This window comes from Streptopelia decaocto, assembly GCF_964273445.1.
Source record: "Streptopelia decaocto genome assembly, chromosome: 1".
Classification (NCBI taxonomy): Eukaryota; Metazoa; Chordata; class Aves; order Columbiformes; family Columbidae; genus Streptopelia; species Streptopelia decaocto.
Genome location: NC_138663.1, coordinates 86,993,168 through 87,009,291, shown reverse-complemented (window position 1 = coordinate 87,009,291; position 16,124 = coordinate 86,993,168). Strand labels below are relative to the sequence as shown.

Sequence of the window (16,124 nt, the reverse complement as noted above, 5' to 3'; positions counted from 1 at the left end):
CTAAAATTATCATCCAGGCTGTAAAACTGGCAGGTGTTTGGCAGCTGCTGAGGTGGAGGATGATGGGAGGAGAGCAAAATGGATTGATCTTATCATGGCCCAGGGTTCAGCTTTCTGCTGCTCTGCTGCCATTGTCTTATACCTTCTTTTTCCTTGTAGTGCCTTCAACAACATCCTCAGCAATGTGGGCCACATGCTGCTGGGCTTTCTCTTCCTCCTCATTGTGTTGCGCAGGGACATTCTCCACCGTCGGGCCATGGAGATGAAGGATGTCTATACCCTGGTAGGAAGCACAGTTGCATGGGGCTGAGTGGAGGGATGAAGGACAGGGGGAACTTGAAAAGCAGAGCGATGATGGGTTTCCATTTGCCTTCCTTGCTGGGGGGTTGAATCCTCCTCTTTTCCTCCCCTGAAAAAGGTTCTTGGTGGGACCGCTTATGTTGTTGTGCACTCCAGTACTCTGCTGCTTACAGTATGTACATACTGCTGTGGTGACCCAGCCTGGGTTTGTGAAGACAAGGAGATGACTAGAGGGACGAGTCCCACGGCTGTAGCTTTTCCTCCATCACTCACTGTGCAGGAACTGGGACAGTAGGAGCGTCCTGAGATGCTATTGTTTATAGTGAGGTTTGATTTGTCTTATACAATCAAGAGTTCCTTCTTGGCTCTCTTGCTAGCAAGAGGGAATAGAGCTGCCTACAATAACCTAGAAGAAGTTGGCTGCCTCTAGCTCTGAAACAGAGCTGCTCGTAGCCAGAGCTCCTGCAGTATCTTTTAGGAGAGGATGGAGAAATCTACAGCCCTGTGGTCAGTGGTGCCAGTGATTTCAGGTGAGAGACGGCTCTATTTTCACTGATGTGGTAGCAAGCAAAGGTGTTACCAGTTTTAAGGGTCTGCTGCTTGTGGTTTTCAGGTGAGATCTCAGTCAGATTGTGATAGGGATGCCTTCTCACCTGGGCTGATGGGCTCTGCTCCTCAGATGCTTTAACCCATGTCACTACAAGAGCAAGGCTGCTACTCTGGATCCCCAGTGCCCTCTCAATTCTGGGCAGGAGGTAGCATGGCACAAGGTACAGGGCAGAGATCTTTAGTCTCAAGATGTCAGTACCAAGACACTGAGGTCTGCAGACCAGAAGTTTCTGTGCGATTAGCTTGAGATTGCTGCCTGTGGATTCACCTGGCTGTGCAGTGTGGCTAAATGCATAGCCTATGGTTGCACAGAGCACACTGTGCTGCACTGGTGACTGAAGGACATGTGTAGGGATTAGGAGGTATGAAGTGATGGAGAGTGGAAGCTTGCTTGTCATCAGGACAGTGAGAGTACTTTATAGCTCTTATCTCTTCCAGGACTATGGGATCCCAAAGCATTTTGGTCTCTTTTATGCTATGGGCATCGCTCTGATGATGGAAGGAGTGCTCAGTGCCTGTTATCACGTCTGCCCTAATTACTCCAATTTCCAGTTTGGTAAGATGAATTTCCTTTCTCCTTCTGAGCTGGAGGTAGATTTGCCATGCTCTGCCCTTGCTGAGTTGCTGGCATTTCCCATCCCTCTACCCTTGCAAGCTGCCCTGGAGTCTCCCTGTTCCAGGGTTCAGTCAGGAAGCAGTGAGGCTTTGGATGCTGGGGACTAACACATGTCAGCCTCCTCTCCAGACCTTGGGACTCTGGTAGTGCACTGCTGGCAAGAGCTCCCTTTGCTTTTGCAGTTCAGTATTTGAAGATAGTCAGTGCACAGCCTGAGTGGCAGAGTGCTCAAACTTAGGAAGCCTCTGTCTGTCATCTCAGTGGAAACTTTCCTCTGTCGGCTCCTTCACCTTCCTGGGGAAGGGAAGACTTAGGCAGGATCTTGTCTGTGTGTGTAAATACCTGATGAGAGGGAATGAAGATCAGTGGTGCCTAGTGACAGAACAAGAGGCAATGGACACAAATTAAAATACAGGAAACTCCATCTGAACACAGGGAAAAAAAAAATAATAAAAATATATATTTTTCCCCTTTGAGGGTGTCAAAGGCTGAACAGATTGCCCAGAGAGACTGTGAAGTCTTCTGTGGAGATATTCAAAGCCTGACTGGACACTGTCCTGGACAAACCTCATAGCTGACCCTGCTTGAGCAGGGAGTGTTGGACCAGACAACCTCCAGAGGTCCCTTCTAACCTCAACCATTCCTGTTTCTGTACTGCACTGTGGGCACTTATTTTCTGAGACTGTTTAGATTTTGTTGGTGCGGAGTATGATAGATGTGCTTCAAGATGGCAAAGCACAACATTCTCTACAATGTAGTGCAGCATCAGGGATTTGTACCTGCCAGCCTTGGGCTTGGTCCTGCTGCTGCACTACTTTAGATGCACTCAAAGCAGCTTTTCAGCCTACTGGCAGTACCTGTTTTGACTGATCCTGTTGTGCTCCCTCCACAGACACCTCCTTCATGTACATGATCGCAGGACTGTGCATGCTCAAGCTCTACCAGACCCGCCATCCAGACATTAATGCCAGTGCCTACTCTGCCTATGCCTCATTTGCTGTGGTCATCTGTCTGGCTGTCCTTGGAGTGGTATGGCTCCCTCTCACCTACCTACTTCTCTGGGGAGGAGATGGTGTGGCTGGGAACATAGCTTAAGTGGGAAAATGGCTGGAGAGAGCTGTAGGGTGGGATAAGAGTGTGTTAAGTGGCTGCTAGCATTTGAATTCCCAGTCCTCTTGGGTTTACCTTTTCCCTTCCCCTGGGCTTGCAGAGAGGGGAAGAGCAGAGCAGTTTTCTCTAGGTGGGCTCTCTTTTGGGCTTTGCTCACCACATGCCCTCAAGAGAAGAAATGGATGCATTCAGGTGTCTGATCAAGCATGCAGCTGTTCTCCTGCAGGGTGGCTCACCTTGGAGGAGTGAGGTGAGGCTGGCTGAGCTTCCAAGACAACTGTCCTCTACCTAATTTCCTGTGCCTCTTTCTCCCCTTTGGAAAACACTGTGCTGCTGGGTACAACTCCTGCAGTTGGCCTTGCTGTCTTTGGAGAGGTGCAGGGTTAGGATAGTGGCTGGGGGGCTCCCAGGAAACATTCTGGAGTGCCCTGTAGAAGGGCACTGGAGCAGCAGGGATCACAGGAGAGTTGGTTTTGGGCACCAGCACTCGCTGACAGGTCAGGCTGATCCAGGGCTTTGCACATTTGCTCACAGCATTGTAGATATTGACCTGGGCTTGCCTGAATCCCTATCCTGTGGCTTACCTTGGAGGTCTGTGCTGCTTTTTTTTTTTTTGGAGGACTCTCATTTGGCAGTAACCAGGCATCGTTCATTAGACTCTTGCTCTGAACTAGCAGCTAGATCCCAGTGGGCTGCCAGCCCCTCACTAGCACATATAATGCAGAACACCAGTTGGTTGTGCGAAGGTCTCTGGGTAGGAGGCTGGCTGTGGGAGAGGGCATGCAGGAGCAGCTGGTGAACTTGGAACTTTCCAAGCATCTCTTTATACCTGTGATAGACCTGCACACCCAGGTTCAAAATGCTGGGATTTTATTATGGGATGCTATTTCTTTTCTTGTGAGATGCTTTGAAGCTCATTTCCACAGAGGAAATGTTCAGGCAAGTGCTGTGCCCCTGGGGAGGGTAGTACATGGTCACAGCCTGATGACAGACCATAGTTTCTGCACTCCTTAATGTGTAACTGAAGAAAATAAAGTTTTAATATAGCGTTAACCTGAATTTGTAGGTCACTTCCAGTCCTTAAATAGAATGAACGTGTACAATAGGTGCAATTGCCTGCTGAGCAGCTTTGTCCTTTTTGGTCTACTATAGTGTACTTGTTAAAGTAACAGTTGGTTCCCTGACAACCTTTTTAAAAATCCAGCTCCTGGCTGCAGAGCTGCTGCCCACCTCAACAGGGAGAGCTTGCTTCGCCTGGGAGTCCTGCATTTCTGCTCCCTGGGCCAGCTGCAGTCCTTCCAAGCTGTCATCTTTGTCTGAAGGGACATTCAGAAAGAACGGTCTCCTCTCCAGAAGTGCTGAGCTCCCCTTGCTTCTCTGAACTTTATTTTGATTTATAGATCTGGTTTTGGGTTGGAAGACTCGGGAGTTTCTCTTCCATGTTCAGTGAGGTTCTCTAATGACCCATGGTGATATAGGAAAGAAAAGGATCAGTCTGCTGGTAACACGGCTCAGTTTACTTTTAATATGTCTGCTTTCAGGTGTTTGGGAAAAACGATGTGTGGTTTTGGGTCATTTTCTCAATGATCCATGTTCTGGCCTCACTGGCTCTCAGCACCCAGATCTACTACATGGGCCGCTTCAAGATCGGTAAGGGCTGTGACTGAACCGTCTTGCTCTAGGGCATTCAGGTGCCTCCTGTCCTCACCTGTGGGAGTTGCCTATGCAGCACATCTGTGAGCACGGTCCTGTGGCCTGTGCTTGTGTTCTGGGTTATCCTGTCCTTTCCTCCATCTGATGCTCTTTGTGGCCTCTGAAATGCTTGTGCTGCTGCTTCCCAGACCCATGGGAGTTAGCACGACCATTCTGCTCTGTGGTGGCAGAAGAGCTGAGCTCTGAGGGAGCCTGCACTTCAGCTACAGCTCTCCCTAGTGCTGTGCTCAGAGCTGTGGGCTATAGAAAACCTCATCATGGGGTAGGGGGTAGAGGGTCTGGTGGGGAACCTGGCTCTTGTGCTCTGCTTACAAATGTATTTCTCTTTCCTCTTCTGCTCCTATCTGCTTCAGACGGCCCTGACTCAGGTAATTGTCAGCAGCTCTTATTTTTTTCCCTCTGAGCTGATTGAGCAGCGACAGAGCAGCTGGGGATGCGTGGATGTGTGTGGGGAGGCAGGCTCGTGTGCCACCTGGGGTCAGCTCTTGAGAAGCGAAGGCAGTTTGCCAGCAGCACTGCCAGTCCTGTTCCTTGGCAGGAAGGGGGTGATACAGCAAAGGAAAGCTCCCATCTTGGCACAGGAGACTTTTCAAGCTCTACATCTGTTGCTGAAGCAGGGGCAAGTGTGTGCTTGCATGTCCGTCTATCCCCACTGCCACTGATGGCTCTCCAGTGAAGCTTCTGCAATGATTTTGAGAGCAGAGGTGTCTCCAGTGTGCTCTACCCCTCTAAGGACTGTGGAATGAGTTTCTGCTGTCTCCCTGCTCTGGCAGCTTGTTCTGTGGAAGGTGCTTTTCACCTTCCTGCACCATATCTCTCCTGCAGAGATGTAGTTGCTAAACCAGCCTGTTTATACATATAGTCAGGGCCTATTTGACTTCTGGGCAGTGCCAGTTGCAAAGGGATTTTTCTTTCTCTTTTTTTTTTTTAACCTCTCACTCTGGCCAAATGCCATCCACATCCCACGGTGACTGCCCTTCTGCTCAGCACAGAGTGCTCCCAAAGGGCAAGAAAACAATCTGTGGACACCCTGACTCTCTGCAGGCTGAGTCCTCTCTTATCAGCCCATGGGTGTCCACGTCTTTTCCCCATAGGCATTTTGGAGCTCACTCTGCTGGCAGTTCTGGCTTTTTATCCTCTTCTTTGGCAGACTTGGGGATATTCCGACGGGCAGCGATGGTGCTGTACACAGACTGTATCCAGCAGTGCAGTCGACCAATGTACATGGTAGGTAATTTCTCATCTCAGCAATTGCTCGATTTGTAGGCAATGTGCAGGGGAAAGAGTTGTGGCTATTTGAAAAAGCGATGCTGGCCTATTTCCACTCCACGCAAATGTTCAGGTATGTGTAGATGTCTGCTGGAGCAGTTTAACTCCCAGTCTCAGGTCTTTCCTGAACTAAGGCTTGGTGAATAAAACATCAGAGCAAAGGTGAGACAGGCATGGTAGGATTTGCCTTTGCTCTTGCCCTATGGGAGCATCTATTCAAGGAATGGGCATGAGGCTTTGTGCAGCGCAGCCTTTCTGGGGAAGGTAGTGACTGTTTTGGCTCTGTAACTTAAGGAACAGCTATTGCTATCTCTACAGCACCTCAGGGCAGACAGCAAAAAAGTGATAAACAGTAGCTGTTACCTTGTGTCCCACTGATTACAGTCTTTTTGGCATGGGGTGCTCATTAGGCTTGAAGCCAAATGAAGTTTTTAGCCATGAGCATCCTTTTAAAAATTATTATTATTATTATTATTATTATTATTATTATTATTTATTCTCCCATCTCTGAATAAGCATCAGACTGAGTTGCAAGCAAACTCAGTGCACGTAGGCATAAAATAAGCCTGGCCAGTCTGAAATAAGTGTATCTTGAGAGCAGCTGTAAGCATAAATGCACACACCCCACAGATGTAGCCCTTCTGCCTGCTGTAGTTACAGCACTTCCCTGGCTAATGGTGAGGTGGGTGAAAAAGGGCTCTGTGGATATGTGCAGGATCCAAGGCTTCCCCTGCTGCCTATTTCAAGCATGTCCTTGCTCTATGCAACTTTTTTTGCTGTAAAATGGTGACAAAGAAGGAATCTAACTAGAAAAACATCAGTACTAGTTGAAGGACTTGCAGAACATCCTGAGGCTGATCCTTAAGTGCTGGGGTTGTCTTTTTTTAGATATTTAGTCTCCTTGCAATGCTTTCCTCAAATTTTTGAGGGCTAGAGCAGTTTCTGTCTGGCAGAAGCTCCTGCAGAACACACTTCAGAGCCAGGTGCATGTGTGTTTGCAGGAACCAGACTCCAAATCCTCACACGATGCTATCCTGAATTTCTGAGGCAAAGGCCTCTTTTTGAATTTCTTTCTGCTTTTATATGATCATCGGTGTCTTCTCTGCAGGACAGGATGGTGCTGCTCGTTGTTGGAAACCTGGTCAACTGGTCCTTGTAAGTAGTGGGGTGTGAGTGTCTTGTGTACTTGTGCACGTGGGCAGCAGGATTCAGTACTGACACACAGCTGGTGTGAAGTGATGGGGACATGCAGCAGTGTCTGTGCCATAGTCCTGTGCTGGGGCCTTTCGGACGCATTTTGCCAAGGAGCTGGATCCGATAAGCAGGCAGATCCATAGGATGCAGTGCAGCACTGCAGAGCTACACGAGGTATCCCTGAGCGTTTCAGCTGGTGCCGTCTTGTGGCTTGCATCTGAGCGAGCTTGTGTAGGGCTGGCCTGGTACCACAGTGCTGTGTCGTGCTGTCATGCTTTTCCTACATAGCTAGGAGGTCTCTGGTGCAGCCAAGATGCAGGAGACTTGACAGATGCTCGTTAGTCACAATCTGACTCAGGAGACTGTGACTGAGAGTCAGAGCCTGGCTCAGCAGCAGCTGCCTGGATGGAGGGATTGGCTCTTGGGTGAGACCTAAAATCATTGCTCCAGGCTCCTGCTTTTCACTAGACCTGCCTTGTGTAAAACGTACAGATCTGGGGCCAGCTCCTACCAAATGAGATGCATTTGGCCATGAGTTGGAAGCAACCCAGGGCCCTTGCCTGTCCTCTGGGGTCTTCATTTGCTCTCAGCAGCTGACCGTGTCTGAGTTTGCTCTGCTTTGCTTCTCAGCAGGGAGCAAAGGTGAACAGTGCATTTCCTCCAGAGAACTGGGAGACTGTGGCAGTGTTGCTCTGTCCTGAGGTCTGGGTGGGTGCAGTGGGTGGTGGTCAGTTTGGGGATGTCCCTTGTCCCCAGTGAAAGAGGCCGTCTAACATCCCTCCTTCTCTCTCTCTCAGTGCTATCTTTGGGTTGGTGTATCGGCCCAGAGACTTTGCCTCCTACATACTGGGGATCTTTATCTGTAACCTGTTGCTGTATCTGGCTTTCTACATCATCATGAAGGTAAGAGAGGCAGCTGCAGCTGTCCCTGGCATGTCTGTCTCCAAAGGGGAAAGGATAGGACTCTTTTTTGGCTATAGTCTGGGTTCCTGTGGTGCTGCAGAAGGATGGGGCATTGTGGGGCTCAGGGTAGGACAAGGTGTTGTTGCTGGGTAGCCACCTCTGGGTGGCTGGGCTGTGCCTCCCTGAGGTGGGTAGCCCTTTGCAGATGGCCCAGGCTTGCATGTCAGTCCTATGCATGGCTCCAACCTCTAGGAAGAACTCTGAGCATGTTGTGAGGTTTTGTCCCTGTCTGCAGCTCCGCAGCTCTGAGAAGCTCCTGCCCATTCCCTTGTTCTGCATCGTGGCCACAGCAGTGGTGTGGGCGGCTGCCCTATACTTCTTCTTCCAGACCCTCAGCAGCTGGGAGGTAAAGTTCCCCTTTCACTGTCCTTCTGTCCATCTACATTTCTTGTCATCTTTCCGTCCTGTTGTTTGTTTTACACAAAAAACACTCTGCGGAAGAATCTTGGGCTGCTCATGGAGAACTGAAAGGGTTTAACTCCTTCAGCAGACTGGGAAGGAAGCGTGGGAAGCTGTGTTGAGCCAAAAATTACTATATGCATGGAGCTGTGGTGAGACCAGCTTGACCATTTGTGACCCAGGTTATCCAGAGGTCACTGATCCTCACCATGGGACAGAGGAGGAGCTGGGGATCTGAAAGCAAAATTGAACAAATCCTGACTAGTGCTGGATGGAAGACTTCTCCCTGGAGCAGATGGCAAATAGGGAATAACCTGCCTTGGGTTGTGGGAGCTCTCCGTGGCCTGGGAGGCTCTTAAATCTGGATTGGATGCCCCAACAAGGTACTGCATCCATCTCCATGGAAGTGAGTGGCTTGCCGCAGGGTGGTTTGGTGGAGGCTGTGCAGCTTGTGCTATGCAGGACCTCGGATATGGAGACCAGAGGGGCCCTCCCAGGTGTGGGTTGTGGCCCCAGTTCCATCTCCAGGTCTAAGTAAACATTGTGCTTCTGCCCTGCTCTTACCACATGCCCAGCCAGCACAGCACTTCTCTCTGGCTCCTGCATGGAGACTTAAGACAGGGTGATCTCCAGAGGGTCCAACATGGCCAGCCAGGAACCTGTGTGAGTAGATACTGGGTCCTGACACCCTGCCTGCTCCCCTAGGAGACTCCAGCAGAATCCCGGGAAAAGAACCGGCCATGCATCCTGCTGGGCTTCTTCGATGACCATGATGTCTGGCACTTCCTCTCTGCGGCTGCCTTGTTCTTCTCCTTTCTGGTGAGTTCTGCTCAGCCTCCCGCTCTGCTGTATGCTCTCTCTCTCCCCTTCCTCCTTGTCCTTCTCTATCCACACAGAGCTGTGGCTGCCCCAGGACCCCACAGAATTGCCTTAAGTCCTCTGCTTGGCTCTGCCTCCAGACATCCCTCACAGTGGGATGCCCCTTGTCAGTGGGATCCTCCTTGTCAGTGGGATCAGGGATCAGACTTTCTCCTTTGGCTTGTTGCTCCCTGTGCCTCAAATTCCCTCTGGGGCTATGGGTCACATAGCTGTTGTGGGGAAGCTGAGGGGCTGCTGGTGTGACCAATCCTCTCTTGGGTTTATGAGGACCTCCCAGGGACACTATTTCCTTGGATCCAGGTAGCAGGATCACTGGTGTGGAGATTGGTTCATTACTGGACTTTCCCTCACTTCCATATTCAACTCCTGTGCTCCTCTACTTGGTACCTCTTTTCAGACCTATGTGGTGGCAAAGGCAGAAGCATCCTATGGAACAGGGTCACAGCATAGTGTTCTGGGGAAGTGGAGTGGGAGACTTTAAGTTTAGCTGTGCAAGGTGCAAGCTGTTTGTGAAGGAGCTGCCTGGCCACATGCAATATTTGAGCTGTGGTCAAAGCAATTCCCATCTTCCTGTCTCCTGGATGCCTCTTCAGAGGCTGGTGGTGAGGAACCAGCTTATAAGCAGCATCTCCATCATGGCTGGGCAGGTCCTTGTGGCACTTGCAGGCAGAGCTACCTGTCAGCTGTGCTGCCAGAGTGGCTTGCTGGAAGTGTTACAGAAACAAAGTTAGTGTGGTACACAGGTTGCTGTCATGACTCCTGTACATGCTGGAATTGTGGCCTAGGTGGAATCCCCCTATGATGAGACTTCCTCGGGAGCTGGTCATTCTCTCCAGCTGTAGGCTGGCCAGTGAGACCTGAAGCTGCCTCACAGAATCACAGAATGTTCGGGATTGGAAGGGACCTCAAAAGATCATCCAGTCCAATCCCCCTGCCAGAGCAGGAACACCTAGATGAGGTTACACAGGAATGTGTCCAGGCGGGTTTTGAATGTTTCCAGAGAAGGAGACTCCACAACCCCCCTGGGCAGCCTGTTCCAGTGCTCTGGCACCCTCCCTCAGTCTTCTGTTAGCCTTGCCTCGTGCTTTCCTCCTCAGGTCCTGCTGACCCTGGATGATGACCTGGACACGGTGCGCAGGGACAAAATCCCGGTGTTCTGAGTCCCCAGGGGACAGAGGCGCAGGGGTGTCCTAAACTGCTCAGCCAAAGGCACCGGGCCACCAGCATCTGCAGGGAATGAGCCTGCTTCCGTGGCCAACAACCCCATGGGAGCAGGGGAGCCGAATCCCACCGCAAGCATGAAGGGGTGCTGCTGTAACTGAGGTGGGACCGGGAGAGAAGACAATGTTTGCTCCTTTCCCACTGCACACTCTGGGGCAGGCATGACCCAGCAGCTGAGGCCAGCACGCAGCGGGTGCTGGAGCCAGTGAAGAGGGGAGGAAACGGGGTGTGTTTGAGACCTTTGCTTCCCTTCCTCCCTGCTGATGTGCTCCACTTCCTCTTGGGTGAGCCGGCTGGAGAAGCGCAGTGCAGCTGCTCCCACGTTGGCAGCTGGTGCCTGTACCCCGCAGGCCGCGGCCCTCGGAGAGTCCCTTTGGCAGCACCAGGGAGAGAGTTTGGTTCCTGACCTGCAGCCGCCAAGTGAGCCGTGGACTCCCAGCTGAGGTGGCAGTGGGGGACTGTGTTCTTTTTTGTTGGAGAGGCTCCTCCCACAGCTGGTGAGGAGCCATGGTAACAAGAGAAACCAGTCCAAGGGACTGCAGCGTTAAAGGGAGATGGTGACTAGAGCTGCCCAGGAGTGCTCTGCCAGAGGCAGAACCTCCTGCTTTGCTCTTGCAACGTCTCTCGCTGACACATATTGAAAAGCCTCTCTTCTCTCTGGCGGGTCCCACGCAGGTGCTTGTCAGCATGATGGTTTTCACAGAACCAGAAGCACTGTCCTCGAGCAGCCCTAAGAGACACGGTGCAGTGAAGCTACAGCCTTGGCTGGCGGCTCCCTGGCTCTGCTGCATGGCCTTGCCAAAGGGGCAAGGTGGAACGGGGAGGCTGTCCAGCAGCCTCAGGCTTTCTCCTCCCATAAGGTTGCTTTGGGCAAACTTGGTAAAGCAGGTGCCTTCATGGGCTGGGAATGTGGAGGAAGTTTTGGGGCAGCTGGTGTTGAGTTCTTTAGCTAAAGATCTGGACCAAACTTCTTTCCAACTTTTCTGCACCTGAAATAAGTTTTTAAATGGCTTCTGCATTCTTCCTGAATTCTCAGTTATTTAAAAAATAAGGTGTGAATTATTTCACACATCTAAAATGTGACCTGTTTTGCTAATTTTGAATTAAAAAGTGTTCTTTGGGGCCTACTATGCTTATTCTTGTCATTATCAGAGCATTTTTCCTTTGGTGTATGTGCATGTACGTGGTGATGCAAAGGCTCCATTCTGCCTGTGCTTACCCAAGCAGAAGGCTATGGTAATTTTCTATTCTGAGAAGTCTCTATCCCCTACAAATGTTTTGCACTAGCTGGTTTTTATTTTTTTTCTAAGTTGGAGTTTGTTAAGATGGTCAATAAAATGTTCTTGGCTCTCTTCTCTGCAGGTTGATCTGAATTCTTGTTCCAGCTCTCAGCAGCAGCAAAGAGAGCGCTTGGGGCAGAGGGGTGCCCAGCAGTGTCACACAGCTGCTGTCATCCTTGGGTCCTTATGAGCCTCACAATCAGTTTCCTGAGCATTGGTACAGATGACCTACTTGTTCTCTTAACCAAATTGCCTTTGTGGGGCTAACTGGAGTAAAGAACAGACACTCCTGTTTGTCACAGTAGCCCCTTTGGCAGAGTCAAGGGAGGGCTGGGGGAGGAATGACACGAAGAGGCTGCCAGCAGCCGCCTTCCCCAGCAGAGCAGAGGTGGTGGTTGTCCCTGTGTCCTGCATTTTATTACAATACTTTGGGCCTGACTTGCCAGTTTGCCATGCAGATGGAGTTGTGAATGTTCAGTGATGCTAGAAACAAAGGTAGGTTTCTCAGGCTTGTTGTGAAGCATGAGCTTCTCTTCCTTAACAGTGTCAACATGGGCTGCAGGGAAGGAGATGGCACTTCCTTTTGTCTGAGTAGCTCCAGTGGAGTAGTATTGAGCCAAGGATAGTCCACATTTTCCATTCAGCCACCCTGCAGCCTTGCTATATGTTCTTGGTCTATCTAAAATGGCAGAATCCAGTATTAGCTACACAGGCCAAGAAGTCTGAGGTGCACAAAAACTCCTAAATTCTTACTAAGCTGCATATGTCAGGGACTCCTGGTGGGGCTGTGGTGCTCTGTCTTGCCCAGGACAGTTATACGCTTGCTGTGCAGATGGAACCACCTGGATTTCTGTGTCCAGATGCGTATGAGTGTTTGAGCTGACAGCTTTTTTGCAACATGTGCTCTGTGCTGCCCTGTCCCGTCCCTGCAAATGTAAGGGCTGCTGTAGGAGCACAAGTTCTCTGTGAAAACAAAATTTGTTGTAATAATATCTGGGGTGTGCAGGATGTGCTCTTTCCAGGGCTCTACTTGGAGGGCAGGCAGAAACATGCAGTGATAGCACTGGTACCAGTGCCATCCATTCCCTCCTTTCTCTCTGCCCCGGCAGTAGAAGCAGAGATCTGAGGCCTGGCTGCACGGAGCGCTGCTGTGTGGTGCCACCTGGAAGCTGCCTGAGGAGCTGCAGTGGTAGATCTCTTGGGAGGTCACATCATTTGCTCCTGAGGTGATCCAGGGAGCAAGTGAGGCAGTGCTTTGGAGCTGGGACTGGGGAACATAGCAGGAGGAGGAGGGGAGAAAGTTTTCTGACAGGGTACTCAGCACAGGCCTTGTGTGCGCCTTCAGGGTGGGTTACAAGGCTTTGTGTGGGGAGGTGCTCGCAGGACAGCAGTGCTGGCACGGGCAGGATAAATCCTTGAATGCTGGGAGCACATGGGGTTTGAACACAGCCTGCTGGCACCAGCGGAATGACCACCAACTCCCATGAGCTGCTAAACCAAAAGAAGCCTCTACTTGAGGCAAAGCCTGCCTTGCCCCTCTGGGACCTGGAAGGAGATGCTTAGATCTCCTCTAAGGTGGAAGGCTATGCTGGTATGGTTAAAGGTCCCTGACATAGAGATACTGCCCTACTGTTGCCTGAGGAACTGCAGCAGCCTTTAATCTTGTACCTGCCTGGTTTCTCTGGTGTCCATGCTGCAATCACACCATGCAGCTGCAATTGCACTGTGCAAAGAACTCCAGAGCCCACTGAATGTTTTGTGTGAAGTGGGTGAGTTTGGCCAGAGACTCCAGTGAGGTTTCTGACTGGAATTAGTAAATGCTGCCTCCCTCAGTCCCCTTGAGCCAGAGAGACAGGTAGAAGACAGGCACTAGTTCAAAAACCTGTTGATCTTGGCAGATCATCAGAACTGGTGTGCAAGTAGGTATCTGGGGGGAAGCAAGACTTGTAGGATCCAGTGTGGGATCCTGCTGTTTGTGAGTCTAACCTGAAGTCCTCTTTGCACACTGTGCAGCCCTCACACACCCTGCTTAGTCAGGTGCAGGATGGGATCTTGCCTTGCAAGACAGCCCTTTCCCCATATTTAGGTGTGGAGAAAGGCGAGCAGCTTTTCATCTTGTACAAGTATGTTCTGCTTTTGGTGTATTTTGTGGTGTGCAGAAGTTGAGGACATAGGACAAGCTGTTCAGGTAGTAGAAATATCACTTCTGTGCCAGACTGAAATGGGGCTTATGTGCACTCAGAGTTTGTCCAGTTTTAGGGACACATTTTCATAAAAGATATTCCTTCTCCCAGTGTCTTCCATAGTCTGTACCTTAGACCTTGTTCTAAGCTTGTATTTATTTCTAACCGGGAAGCTGGTTATCTTCTATAAATAGGAATGTGAGGAAAAAATAATGTTGGAAGGCTCCATATAGGAGGCAGAAGAGCAACATATGGGCTCACTGAGCCGTGCAGAAACGAGCCCAGTACGTGAATGGCAAGGTGGTAGCACCAGTGAGGGAGAGAGGTTAGAGAAGGGTAGATAACAGCACAGAAAAAGCAGAAAAAATGTGAGAGAAATTAAATACGAGGAAAGTTGCCTCAAGCCTAAGAGATGGGAGGAAGAGTTGGAATTGCCTCCCTGTTGCTTCTGTGCTTCCAGCTTGATGCATCAATTTTTAAAATTTCCTCTTGGTTTTGCCCTGCCTGCTGGTTTCTGTTCACATGACAATTGTCCAACCTGGTGGCTGCAGGGCCCTGCCTGACCTGGTGGCTGCAGAGGTTCCTCAGTGGCTCTGGTGGGCTGTCTGGCTGGGCACCTGGGTGGCTTTCTGTCTCCCAGCTGTCCCAGTTGAGCCTGGCTACGCAGTTCTCCACACCTGAAATGCTGCTTGTTGCCTTTAGTGCCCCTGTCCTTTGCTGGGTGATTGCTCACAGGGATGGAAGAACAGGTCCCTGGGTAGGTGTGGGACCTCCATTCCCTGGCTTGCATGTGTCATGTTGGTGTTGTTTCTTCACCTTTCTCTGTTCACCGAAAAAGCTGGTGTGAATACTGTTAGGATGTGGGGGCTCTTCTGCTGCCCACAGGCTGGTAGTGGTGCCCCTGCTTCCCCTGTCACGTGCATCACAAACTGCTTTAACAACTCTTGCAAGGGAAGGAAATTGTTCACTTTTCTGGTGAGTCCTGTCCTCGGTGAGTTTAAGTGGCTTGCTGAGGAGCTTGAAGGAAGCAGGAGCTGGTCTGGCTGGAAGTGGCGGCTGCCAGAGTGTGTGTGTTGTGGAAGCTGTACCTGCCCAGGAGCACCTGCCCTGAGCTCTCCACAGGTGGTCATTAAATACTCATGGTCATTTGCCAAGTCATGAGATATGTTTGCTAGTTTTATAAGCAGAAGAGCTACTAAAACTCAGCTTTGTATAATTTCTGTTACACCTCCTGCAATGCCTTCCTCAGGCCTGGACCTCCACCATTTTCCCAAGTGCACAGTTAAAGGTAAATTGTGTGCCTATTAAATCAGAATAATCTACACAGAGCAAAAAGTTCTTTGGCAGGGGGGGCTGGGGGTGGTGGAAATCAGCAGTGATAGCAACAGGGAGATGCTGAGTTTATCCAGTGCATTACAGGGTGTATCTGAGGCTGAGGGACACCAAAGGTATGTTCCACCTCTAGCTTAACATGGGAGAAGAAACACTTCTGAGCCAGTTTCACTTTTTCTTTTGTATGTGGTTTCCCTCACATACACTTCCATGTAGCTGTGCAAAGCGTTGGAAGGATTCCCAGAGGTGCCCAGCAGCTTTCAGCCCAGAGGAGGCCAGGAGGGCTAACCAGCAGGACCTCTGCTGCCCCAGGGATGCTGCCGGGGCCTTGGTGGAAACTGTGCCAGCAGCCATGTGTCACCTCCCACAGGTGAGCCCTGACCTGCATCTGTTGTAGTTAGCCAGGGCTGAGGGCATCAGCCCATCCTTGAAGGTATTTGGATGCCTCCTGTCCTATTTGTCCTCCTCTCTGCTGTGACAAGAATGAGCAGACTGCTACAGCAGGGAACTCTCCCTTTATGCGTTGGGCTGTCAGCACACCCTGACACTGGGGCTGTTGCTCTTGGGCAGTGCTTGGGGCAGTTAACTAGCCCTACCTGGCTACTCTTGGGCCAGAGCTGCCTTTTCAAGGTAAGGGAGAGTGGGCTGAGAGTTGGTTACTGTGACTACTCAGAGACCATCCTTAGTGCTGCACACACCTTCCTGATGTTCTACTGAACCATGGCCATCTCTGACTGCAGCCTTCTTGTTAAACTGTAGACACTGGCTGTTGCTGAAGTAACAAAAGGGAAGCTCATCTGTCTTAATACTAAATTTCAACTACAAAAAAAAAAAAAAATCCATAAAGCCATCTTCAGCATCTACAAGAATTTTGAGGTTTACAAGCAGTAAGGCATCCTGGAGCACCCAACAGGTTTCATAGCAATTCTGTCAGCTCCTCCCATATTACACAGCCTCCCAAAAAGCCTTTGCTTACTGTGAAGCATCTCCGTACCAGTCTCATCCAGGCATATCCTTTAGATCCAAACTGTGACAAAACATCTATCTTGGTGCACT

The 16,124-nt window shown here is 50.4% G+C and overlaps 1 protein-coding gene across 1 annotated transcript in view; it reads left to right on the top strand.

Moving 5' to 3' along the window:
* Positions 1-10,212, top strand: part of SIDT1 (SID1 transmembrane family member 1) — a gene marked incomplete at both ends in the record, with an annotated part of 44,750 nt that extends 34,538 nt beyond the window's left edge. Inside the window, 10 exons of the mRNA XM_082050209.1 lie at positions 160-283; positions 1,348-1,465; positions 2,418-2,554; positions 4,177-4,294; positions 5,499-5,575; positions 6,726-6,772; positions 7,609-7,714; positions 8,010-8,120; positions 8,879-8,992; positions 10,150-10,212. Coding sequence (XP_081906335.1) covers positions 160-283; positions 1,348-1,465; positions 2,418-2,554; positions 4,177-4,294; positions 5,499-5,575; positions 6,726-6,772; positions 7,609-7,714; positions 8,010-8,120; positions 8,879-8,992; positions 10,150-10,212 — 1,015 coding nt within the window. The remainder of the gene's footprint in view (positions 1-159; positions 284-1,347; positions 1,466-2,417; positions 2,555-4,176; positions 4,295-5,498; positions 5,576-6,725; positions 6,773-7,608; positions 7,715-8,009; positions 8,121-8,878; positions 8,993-10,149) is intronic.
* Positions 10,213-16,124: the final 5,912 nt, after the last annotated feature.